The 12,036-nt window shown below is 41.9% G+C and overlaps 1 protein-coding gene across 2 annotated transcripts in view; it reads left to right on the plus strand.

Moving 5' to 3' along the window:
* adcy3a (adenylate cyclase 3a) overlaps positions 1–9,966 on the plus strand; it is a 34,961-nt gene extending 24,995 nt beyond the window's left edge. The window contains exons 15-21 of one of the 2 annotated variants that reach the window (XM_054780939.1): positions 5–86; positions 762–920; positions 1,429–1,575; positions 2,387–2,500; positions 2,570–2,693; positions 3,578–3,702; positions 5,012–9,966. In XM_054780939.1, the coding sequence (XP_054636914.1) occupies positions 5–86; positions 762–920; positions 1,429–1,575; positions 2,387–2,500; positions 2,570–2,693; positions 3,578–3,702; positions 5,012–5,191 (931 nt within the window). In that variant the 3' untranslated portion in view covers positions 5,192–9,966. Of the gene's footprint in view, positions 1–4; positions 87–761; positions 921–1,428; positions 1,576–2,386; positions 2,501–2,566; positions 2,694–3,577; positions 3,703–5,011 lie in introns of both variants that reach the window. The other variant, XM_054780938.1, reaches the window with a different exon arrangement.
* Positions 9,967–12,036: the final 2,070 nt, after the last annotated feature.

Raw genomic sequence — 12,036 nt, forward strand, 5'->3', positions numbered from 1 at the left:
ACAGGTCCTATCTCGTGCCCTCCAAGTTCACAATGACAGTTATGATCTTCATTATGATGCTCAGCTTTTATTATTTCTCCCGACATGTAAGTCGACTTACTGAATTGCTGCACTGGGATGTATTTTTAAAAAATGTATAAATTTAATATTTTTGTAGTTAGAGCATAAGAAACTTTCTAAATGTTTTTTTTTTTTACATCATTAGAGCCCTCTAGACATGAAATAACACCCCTATAGTCACCTTTACACTCCTTCCTTTACACCTGCTTACAAACTAAAGCATTATTGTTTACGACATTTGCAAACGCTTTTTAACATTATTAGATCCCTCTAGACATGAAATAACACCCGTATAGTCACCTTTACACTTCTATTACCCAGTTTAGTAGACATAAGAGAAAAAAAGACCTATAAGACATAGAAAACTTGTTTACGACCTTCTAAATACAGTGTTTAACATTATTAGCATTATTAACATTCACTTTGACACAAATATTTTTTGCTTTTCTGACGGCTCAAACAAGTATACCACAACATGAACAACACAGAAAAGGGTTTTGTGTGCACGTGTGCATGCGCTAAGGCACATAAACCGAGGCAAAATTGTGGCGTACATTTTCGACATTGACCAAAAAACATGCTAACCGGGGCTTTTTGCAGTCTGAATATAAGAACCTGAGCATATACTCCATAAGAAGACAAAATGAACCTATTCATGCTCCTAAAAGGTGTAGGCTAAGAACATGCGATGTTGTGTGAAGGTGGAGAAACTCGCTCGCACCCTGTTCCTGTGGAAGCTTGAGGTCCACGAGCAGAAGGAGAAAGTGTACGAGATGAGGCGCTGGAATGAGGCGCTGGTGACCAACATGCTTCCTGAACATGTCGCTCGACACTTCCTGGGCTCAAAGAAAAGAGACGAGGTGAGGACCTGACAACAGCAGAACACTGTGATCCTCCACTCTGTTTGTGTACATAGAGCCCACCGGTATGTAAGCCACACCCACTAAATTACCTACTAAAAAAAGATTTGTACATGTATAGGCCGTACCTGTCTAAAAGCCGCAGGTGTCCATGTCGTAATGTGGGATATTTAGTACTGAGGTCTAAGCAATCCAAACAGAAGCTGTGGTAATTCGACACTTGATGAAAGTTACTTAAGCTGTGTCAGAGATCGCGGCATAAGACTCCAAAACGTGAAATTTGGGTCAATTAGCTTCCACTTCACTCGTCCACGTCACTACATCCTGAAGCTGTTCTCTAAGCATCATGGGAAATGTAGTTTTTTGCCATACCTGCCTAAGCCGCAGGGTTCAGAAAAAAGGACCGGCTTACACACCGGGAATTACGGTACTTGTTTTACTTTGTAACATTTGCCTGCAGATGGAATTCATTGCAAACGTTCGTACTTTTTCACCTTCTGTGTCCCAGGAGTTGTACAGCCAGTCATACGATGAGATCGGAGTCATGTTTGCCTCCATCCCCAACTTCTCCGACTTCTACACAGAGGAGAGCATCAACAACGGAGGCATTGAATGCTTGCGCTTCCTCAACGAGATTATTTCGGACTTTGACAGCGTGAGTTGGTTGATTTCTTGTGCTCTGTAGGGCAATGCCTCATTCGCATAATGCAAATGTAATTTGTAAAATGTTACTCCTTTATTTATTTTTTACTCCAACAAGCTTTGCTCGTTTGTTTTAAACTTATTTTCCCTCCATGGATCCCCAGCATGATTTTTTCCAGAGGGGAAAGGAAAGGAATACAAGTACATAGAGCTGGGTTTTAATTGTAGTTAAGGGTTTTCATGTTGAAGAAAAAGAAAGGTGTGAGGGAAGCCCTCTCTACGTTAAGGTTGAACAGAGGGAGAGGTCCACCTTTCTCCCACAGACGATGCTGGCCTTTCATCCCTTCCCAAAAGATTGTCATTTAGCCTCTAACAAATAAACAAGGCACAGCCACCTGGTTTGGTTTCAGGTGGGTCCGTGACCATCATTACATCTGAATGGGATATTAACCGAGGTGATATCACCCAAACGACCATCGTTGGCGGGCAGAGGCCCCACTCCACTCTATCCTAACAACCGTCCTTTGGCACCATTCCTGTCTGGACATGCGTCCCCCTTTAGTGGAGAAGTACACTGGATTTTGCCGCGATCTGTGACACTTCTGTCTTTGACAAGTTTGTGCTCCAGGCTGTTGTTTTAGACTTCATATTGCTTTGGGGCGCGGGGTAGATCTCAAGGCACACTAGCATTGCTTTTCTACTAGCACGGTCATTCAACGTGATCGATGTTCAGTGATGGTAATAATGGTCAGTGCCTGTGTGGACCAAAAACAAAACAGCTGAGCGTGCGTTGTGTTTCAACATTTGACTTGTATCCATTCCAGCTGCTGGATGATCCCCAGTTTCGCTGCATCACAAAAATCAAGACCATCGGAAGCACTTACATGGCAGCATCAGGTGTCACTTCAGATGTCAGTAATGGCTACACCTGCATGAAGGTCAGTGCAGCACCTCCTCCACTTTGTCCACACAGCCCATGAAATCACAATCTGGATGTTCATCAGAAGGAGGAGCAGTCGGACAAAGAGCGCTGGCAGCACCTGGCGGACCTGGCCGACTTTGCTCTAGCCATGAAGGTCACACTGATGAACATCAACTATCAGTCATTCAACAACTTCATGCTTCGAATTGGTACGTCTTCACACGTTCCCAACGTTACATTGTTGTGTGTTTCTAGACGGCTTGCCCTGTGCTATAGAGTATCATAGTGCCCAAACAAAGCACCCTACGCTTTGCTGACTCACCGTCACTGCATTTTTTTATTGAATGCAACTGCTAAATAACCCGCCATGGGGCCAAAGAAAGTTGGGAGTGGCAGCAATTTGATAAAGAAGGTGAGAAACACCATTGAATTCAATCTCGCCAGGATGTACGGGAAGTCCGCATCAACAATAACTTCCTTCCGTTCCTCATTTATAATTATGTCACATTGTTTTCTGCATGTAAAACCTGAGGCGGGCCATGCATTTGGTACTTGGACCTTCACTGGGGACTTGACCAGCCAGACTTTGTCTTGTGAGGGCAGTATTATATTTGATTTGTATATTTGATTTATAATGAAAAATATGAATAAATACAAATCCAAGGACTAGTTTTTGAAGTTAATAATAGCGTGATATGCACCTTTGGGTGGGGGGAAAAAACCCAACCTCTCAGAGCATAGTGGCTGTGATTGGTCGTCTTGTACAACGTTATTTCCTGTGTGGGCACGACTCGTTGATCCTCCACATCAACATTTGCAATAAAATAAGGTAGCGATGAGTTCCAGCTGCAATAACACTCCCCTTCTCTCTTTAATTACCACGTTCCCTCGCTATGAAGGAAGCTAACACGCTAAATAGTCGACAAGAGCTGGCATCACGTCACGCGCCCACCTTGCCTTCAAATACTGTATATAACATTTTTTTGGCCTTTCTTAACAAATATCAGTGGGTAGAAAAGCCAACACTTCAGTGACTGCCATTTGCAGTACTTCTTATATTTCATGTCTTTGCTTTATGAATTCTGTTCACCAGGTCTCAACAAGGGAGGAGTTTTAGCAGGCGTGATCGGAGCGCGCAAACCCCACTATGACATCTGGGGAAACACTGTGAATGTGGCCAGTCGTATGGAGTCCACGGGGGTGATGGGAAATATTCAGGTACAACACACCTTGCTACGTTTACCGTAAAGTCCGGCGTATAAGCCGCACGTGTCCACGTCGTAAAATGGCATATTGTATATCAGGGGTGCACACAGTCGAAATGATCTACCTCTTCCTATAAAACATATGACATACATATCAAATCTAAGCAGTAAACTTTGCAACTACTATACAAAATACGAATGATTAGTGTTTCACATTCACAGTTTCAAAGGTTAGAGGTCATCAAAATAGTTGATATCGTGCCGTAATTCACAATTCAAATCAATATGGCAATAAAGATAATGACAAGTAATTCCTCGATAGTTGTATACATGACCTGGCTAATATGTCAGTAAAAACAGCTACCAGGCGTTCGTCATGTATTACATCCAGTTAGCATTTGCTATACGACATTACAGAGGCTGTACACCAGAGATGAAAATGATTATGCAAAAGACAACGCAGCTGTAGCCAAGGCAACGTATTAAAACGCTTTCAGCAATCAGTACATTTTCCAATTCATGGTGAAATAGTACTTTAACAAACCAACTTGGAGAAAAACACATTTCTATACTAGCAGAGTTCATGACGCGACGCGCAGCCCTGAAACAATTGACTTTTTTTTCCGACATAAGCAGCCGCTACAAGTGAACAGATGCCTCTCTCTATAAGAAAAGTTGTCTTAGCGCCGAGTTAGTTATCTGTAATCGGAATAATAAAGATGAAAGTTGCATTATGCATGTGCGGCTGCCTACACCTGTTCTCCACTTCTTTTTTTGTTTATGCTGCCGCCGCGGCACAGGGGCGCATCAGGAAGGGGCTGAATGTCAGCTGACTGTCATATGGCATCTACAAAGTGACAGTAATGATGCAGGTGACACGCGACCAACACTACCTTCGCGATCACCGTGACGGGCACCCCTGATGTAGCATTTATGTCCATCCATACGCTGTATTACTTGACATTGGTTTCACATTACAAAAAACCTGAGCCGCAGCGCCCCACCACGATCCAGGACATGGCGTGGAAACCCGGCCTTCTATCTGAGCTCTGCACTGTTTTGGATGATTTTTGAGCTTTTCATGACTACAGATATTTAAAAATATCGATATATCGCCCAGCCCTACTTCAGAGTCTATAAATGTATAAACTTTGCAGAGAAACACGCTCGCAAATGTTGCTCAGATTAAAGTTGCAGATGTCCGCCATCTCCTGGTGTAAAGTATTAACCCCATGAGGCATAAATCCAGCAATGTTGCCTGTTGCAATTTTGCGACTTTGGCACTTCAGGGGTTAATAAGTTGTGTTTTGTGTGTCCCCCAGGTGGTGGAGGATTGCTACAACATCCTCAAGGAATACGGCTTCCGCTTTGTGAGGAGGGGGCCTATCTTTGTGAAGGGCAAAGGGGAGCTGCTCACCTACTTCCTCAAGGGAAGAGACAAACAGGGTTCCTTTATTAACGGCTCTTCTGTCACACTTCCACATCAGGTGGTGGACAGTTAAACAGTTAAACCCCAACCCAAACGTGTTCCAAACGCCGAGAGGCTTGAGGAAAGAACTTTTGGAATAGGAAGTCATTTGCCTTGAAGCCATGAAATGCCCGAGCACCTGTCTGCAAATGTGTGGCATCACTTCTCCTGCAGGCAAATGCTGACGTCTCTGTTAAATAAACATCCGCGTACGTCCACACTCGTTACTGCTTTAGGAACGCACGCCCTCCTTTCAGAATGTATTTTTCATTCCGTCTCACGCGCGACCAGAATCGTAAGAAGGGTTTATCCGAAGAATTCTGGATTAACTTGAAAACTGAGAGTCGAGCAGCTCATTGCGGACTGTTCAGGTTGTCCGGGGCCGGATAGGACTGCAGCCGTCCTATCCGGTCGTGGAGCGAGAACGGACGAGAGGCCGGACGTCGTCTAAGACAGCCTGAGCGGTCAACAAAACAAACAAAAAAAGCCCTGAGAATACGCCGTGTGTCGTGATGTACATTTCCACTTCATACAAGCGATGGTTCAAAGTTCCAAAAAGAGTCACTGGTGGAAGAAGGCTGACGATTTCTAACAAACAAAAGCATGGAGTGGAATCAAACTGTGACTTGAATGCATTTTACACCGAAGGGAGCACAAATAAGGGCATTGGCCCCCTTTTCCACTCATTTTGGAGGGGAGTGTATCAGCATTTATAATCCAGATAGAAAGGTAGAAGCTGAAGTGAAGCGTGCCTGAGCAGCGAGCACATTAGATCTCTCTGGTGGTCGTGAACGCCTCGTAAAAGACAGCTCAAACCCCGGCTGCTTTTTAGAGAGAATCCACACAGCAGGACTATTTTTACACTCATTTTGTGCCTAAAAGATTGAGATAAAGGATTGCATCGCCCTACACAGTCCTTGTCCTTTTTAAGCATCACAGTGTTGTGTTCATTTTCGTCCAGTCTTATTAAATATGGTGATTAGTGTAAATCGGGATATGAAACAGAAATAAAAGCTATTATTTTGCGATGTGCACATTTATTTATTAGTGCCAATTAGAAGCCTGACCTCCAGGTGTAACAGTACGCCATCACCTCGCTTTTAACGTCACGCTTCGGTTCACTTTCGTTCCAGTAAGGAAATAAACTTCCTGAAGGAGTTTTAGCGATTGTCAAAATTAAACATAAACCGCAAACTGCTGGCAGGTCATTTTCCAATGAATACAAAATAATAACGTGGGGGGGGGAGGTGTCCAGACGTTTTCCAGCGAGGGCCGCAAACATAAGATTGCTTTTAGTGTCTACAAAATGTATCAAAATGGCCCTCGCATTCTGTTATTTTTATACATGCATTTGTCCAGTTCGTTTGTGCTGCATTTGTGCTGTTTTGTGCAAATAACATTAACATTTGTGCTGCTTGGGTTTTTGAGTTATTACAGATTATTTTATAGGTCAATCAAAGCTTACCCGGACCCGTTTGCTCCAAATTAAACCAAAATGCTCGAGTTTGTTTGTGCTATTTTGTGCAATTAAAATGACGGTTTGCGCGGTCGTACTGTTTGAGTTGTCAAAGATTTAGCATCGGGCTATTGCTTAATCATTCCCCCGACATGCTCAGAATGAAACCAAAAGAGTCATTTTTTCCCTCTTCATTTGTGCTGTTTTGTGCAATAAAAATATTGATTGTGCTGTTAGTTTTTTAGTTATTAAACTTATTACAAAGACCAACCTAAAGTACACCCAGCCTCTCACTTTCTCCAAATTAAACCAAAATAGTCCCATTTGTTAGTGCTGCTTTCATTTGCGCTGTTTTGTGCATATAACATGAACATTAGTACTGTTTTCGTTTTTGAGTTATTATTAGTTTGAGTTATTGAGTTATATAAGTTCACCCAGCCCCCCATTTGCTCCAACTAAACCAAAATAGTCCAATTTGTTTGTGCTATGTTTGTGCTGTTTTGTGCAATTAAAATGCCCGTTTGTGCAGTCGTACTGTTTGAGTTATCAAAGATTTAAGCTATTGCTTAATCAGCCCCCGGACATGCTCAGAATGAAACCAAAATAGTCATTTTTCGCCTCTTTATTTGTGCTGTTTTGTGCAATAAAAATATTGATTGTGCTGCTTGTTTTATAGTTAATATTATAATAATATTAATTATATAATACTAATTTAATAATAATATTGAACTATTTTTTTGCCTTTTAACAAAATTCAAAAACACAAATATTAAAGCGGGCCCTCACATTTTTCGTTTTCAGTATGCGAGTCTGTGGAAAACGTTTGGACACCCCCGTCCCAAAAAGACCAAATCAATGTGAAACAAACACAAACCGTAAGTATTTGCTTTGGTCGTATTCGCAGCACATCAGAAAAGAGGCAAAAATGTCCGTCACTGTTTTTCGAAGTCGTAGCTGATGCGTGCGAATCTCTCCTTTGGCCGAAAACACAAACATCATTATTGTGTGCTTTCACGGATGGACGAAGGAAATGAAAACAATATTCACATTTGGGAGGCTGAAATCTGAGGATATTTACATTTTGAAATGGAAACCCATGAATGGAAGACCAAAACAGTTGTCGGCTCATTGGATTGAATAGTTGCATCTGCAAAGTGCAGTAAATGCGGTGGTTCCAGCTTCTAGTGCCGAAAAATGGGACTGGAAAGGGACATCCGTACTGTACCCAAACGAGTGTTCATGTACCGTCACACCCCTAGTTTGACCTGACGAAAGCCATTTCCGTTTAGTAATAAAGTGCATTTTCTTTGATGTCAGGGACAAGACCTTTGTCTTTGATGTGGCGAGCACATAGCGTTAGCGCCCGTGATCTCCACTCTTCCATTCATGGCGACGAAATAAGATTGCTGTTCCTTGTTGCGGGTAGTTTTAGATTGCAAGTCTTTCATCTTGAACCAGATTCCGAATCCAGTCTTTCATGCGACAGATTTAGTGTTATCGATGTCACTTCCATTACAAACTATTGTTGTACACCGGCCCGGGCACCCCTTGTGTTGCTGTTGGTGCCATAGCATAAATGCTAACATTGACATTCATGCTGTGTGAATTAACACTGCTATTAAATATAGTATTTCTTTTCTTGAACAGTGATGGAAATGACAATTTCAAATCACGGCTATCTGGCAAACAAAAAGCAGCGGTAGAAAATGTTGACGTACGTTGCACTTTACATGAATATTTCAATGAATTTGTGCCACTTTGTCTTTAAATTCTTGACAACAAAAAAAATCATAGCTTTAGTTACTTCTCAGGTCGAGATTGTGCTGAAATTAACATGCATTTTTTAAAAATACAGTGGAACCTCGATTAGCATCCGCCCTGGTTAGCAGGTTTTTTGGTTAAGGTCAGCTAGCTAAACAAAATGGCAACCGGAACCGGAAGTTACGTCGTCTGTCTATGATGTTGACGTTTGACTCTGAAAAATGTCAACACAAAACAGTTATTGCAGTTTTTGCAGTTGTAGTTCAGTTCAGTTCAGTTCTAGTACGTTTATGGCCTTCTAGAACAGACTCATTGGATTCACATTATTTTTTTGGTAAAAACTTTGATTCAGTTCACAGAACGAATGAATGACGCTAACCAAGGTTCCACTGTGTTTGTTTTTCTTTATCTTTGGGTATAGTTTGTCTTCTTTCAGTTGTTAAAGCGTCTTCTTATAGAAAAGTGTCATTCATGCAAATTAGGTTTATTTATAAGCCATTACTGGAGATATTTAACCAGATTTGACTTTTACCCTAAACTAAAGACTTGAAGCACTACTAGCCCAAGCTTTAGGTAGAGGCCATTCAAGTACAGTCAAACCTCGGTTTTCAAACACCACAGTTTTTGTATGATTCGTTTTTTGCAAACAAATTTTGCCCCAGTTTTCAGGAGGCTCAGCCAAACAGACTTTCCCAGCAGACCCTCACAATACGTTTGGGTCTTCCAGGTCTGGCCCAAGACAGAAGTCCAATAACAAAGCACCGCTCGGGTTCAGATCAGGGGGGCCCGTTCCTCCCGATCCCGGCGCTCCAGGTCTCACTGTCGCTGCCAGTGTGAGCATCGAAGTCCTTGAGCTTCACAAGTCTGCCACCCCGTGTCCCGCTGCGTCTACGTTTTCCTGGGACGGGTCCTCCTGCCGTCGGAGGCAAACCTTTCGTGAAAAATTCCCAACGAAAACCGAGTCATACAAGAACGGAGTGAAACGCGAGGTTTGAGGCTAGCGTACTGTCGGAATGGCAGCAGGGACACATAATTGCTAAACATGTTTTCAGTCCAGTGGGAACCTGTGCAATAGTTTCTTATATGAACCTTTACAAAGTATTTCAAGGAAAAGCCTTCCTTCCCCTTTAACTGATATTTTTATAAAGATTGTGCTCTATTTTAAGAAGGAGAACGTGTGTTGTACATGGAGTCCAAACAATATTGTCACATGACATAACCCTCATGTGAAAGTGCCAATGATGGATTTGAAATGTCCTTATTTGGATTTTGTATTTAAAGAATTGTAGGAATACATCAGCACTTTAACTAATGTGTTTGAAGTGCAACAAAGTTTATTCTAAAATTCCACAAGCCGGGCCAGTGACTGGCACCAAAAGACCAAATGACTTCACTTCCTGTCAACCTCAGTGTCTTCATTTTCTCTAAATTTGACTGAACTACGAGCCAACTCCTGTTTCTTCATTGATTTTATTGGTCGCATGTGCCACTCCTGACTTTCACACATCCACTGCTGTTTCATTTCACGTTCTTACAGGTCACTACTCCCTTGTTCATGTCACTTGTCATAATAAAGTCCCTTTCAAATCAAATCCCATTGTGTCAAAAGTGTTCACATTTTAAAGCGTGCTTGCATTTGTGTTGCTATGGTAACTGCTGGACGACGTGTATATCAGTGTACCTGTGGCGGGCGGTGCTTTTCATGACCGGGCCTTCAGCGGGGCCTGAAGGCACCCAGTCCACGTCCTCATAGCGCCACTATTGCGTCACTGTTATACCAAGCATCAATAATATACAAAAAGGCACGGCCTCGTCTCCCAACAGAAGAGCAGTTTCAGTGGCAGATTACTATCACTGTCCTGCTAAGCAGATCATTCCTACCTCACGCCATGTGGCTTTTCAACACCACAGAGGGGGAGCAATAAAATTCACACACAGGACTGGACAAATGACCTTATAAGCATCTGTTCCGTTTTTATTTGGTTATTTATTTCCATTTTCTTATCTCTCCTATCTTGTTTTGTTTGTTTTATTTTAAAGTGAGTCGTTTTTGCAGAGCTGCTGGAAATGTGAATATCTCTTGGAGATGAATAAAGTGTATCTACAAAAAAATTCCAATAAATCATCTCTAAACTACAAACCTCTACACTACAACATCATCTGGAGCAGTTCACAATCAATATGTTCTGTATCTAATCACATGACAAACAAACCCTTTCCCAGGCTGGCATACTGTATGTATAAACTCACTTATTTCTTCATGTAACACACACACACACACACACAGAATGGCGAACAACACCATGTCCGTCTCCTTCTTGTCGGAACAGGATGCGTTCAAGCGCACTGGTAACTCTTGAGTGTTACGGAACAAGCTTTCAGAGGATGGAAAAATTACTTAATTCACCGTGAGGAGGTCGACAGTGAGGCGAATGTGAAATCTGATTGGTTGAAAAAACAGCCCCTTTGCTAATAGTGTTTGAGTGACAAGGGCCAGCAAAACTGATTCTGAAGGCCCTGGGCGGATTACATTGATACGGCAACACATAGAAGTTGAAATCTGATTGGACAAACAAAAATTGTAAAGATATGGAATGAAGAAAGTAGTGATAGTGTTGGGAGCTGAAGTTGTAATTGTGGATGTAGGTCAGCGCTTCTGATCAGTATTTTGGCCAGCAGAGAAGGCTTTGCTGGCCCTGACAGCCCACCACTGCAATATACACACGTTATACATCCACGTCACCACAACAACGCCAGTGAAAAGCTCAACAAAACCAATTTTAGATAAACAGAATGTAATTTGAACCACAAACACTTAAGTGGACAAATGTGGACAACAAGCAAGTATGAATAGTTTCATAAAACAAAACACTTAGCCTTTCCAACGCTGAGTATCATTCCGTGACCACTAAAACTCACCGAACAAGCATCTTCACGTACTTAAGTCTACTCTTATATTATCATATTAAAGATGTCTACATTTTCACACACTTTTTATGGATTATACTTATTAAATAATTAGAATTATTATTAATGAATGAATCATTGTCTGTTTGATGTGCCTTGTATGAAGTACCTCAGGGAGTGGTCTTAGGTACACCTGAGACGTGTCATTTCAGGGCACTGTCACTACGCAATCCATGCCGGAAAATGCTCTCCATTGTGCACATGCACAAGACTACGCCACTTCCTCCATTGGCGAATGTTTACGCTTTTGCGACGTCACGTGCTGTAGTATTTATTATTTTTTTAATTTATGAACATAAATGGTCACTAACCATTACCGATATCGATTCTTCACACTTTCACTAATGGATGATTCGGTATCGGCAGCATGAAACCCTACTCGGCGTTTCAGTTTTGTGAACTGAATTATGCTGAAAATATAAATAAAAGTCCCAAGCAAAATGTATCTTTAAAATTCTGTTTAAAATTTGATGCTTTAAAATTCAGTTTATACGTTCATAGCAATTCATTGTGTGTGTGTGTGTGTGGGGGGGGGGGGGGGGGAATTCGGGGCAAATAAGTTGGCTGCTTCAAAACGCACACGCACGCTTCCGGGTTTTGTTAAGACCTGCTTGTCGTGACTATGCATTTCATACCTGATTGGCTGGCTCTGAAACACAAGTGATTGATTTCCCGGTAGTCTACGTATGCGAGTT

Source organism: Dunckerocampus dactyliophorus, chromosome 7, assembly GCF_027744805.1.
Source record: "Dunckerocampus dactyliophorus isolate RoL2022-P2 chromosome 7, RoL_Ddac_1.1, whole genome shotgun sequence".
NCBI classification, from domain to species: domain Eukaryota; kingdom Metazoa; phylum Chordata; class Actinopteri; order Syngnathiformes; family Syngnathidae; genus Dunckerocampus; species Dunckerocampus dactyliophorus.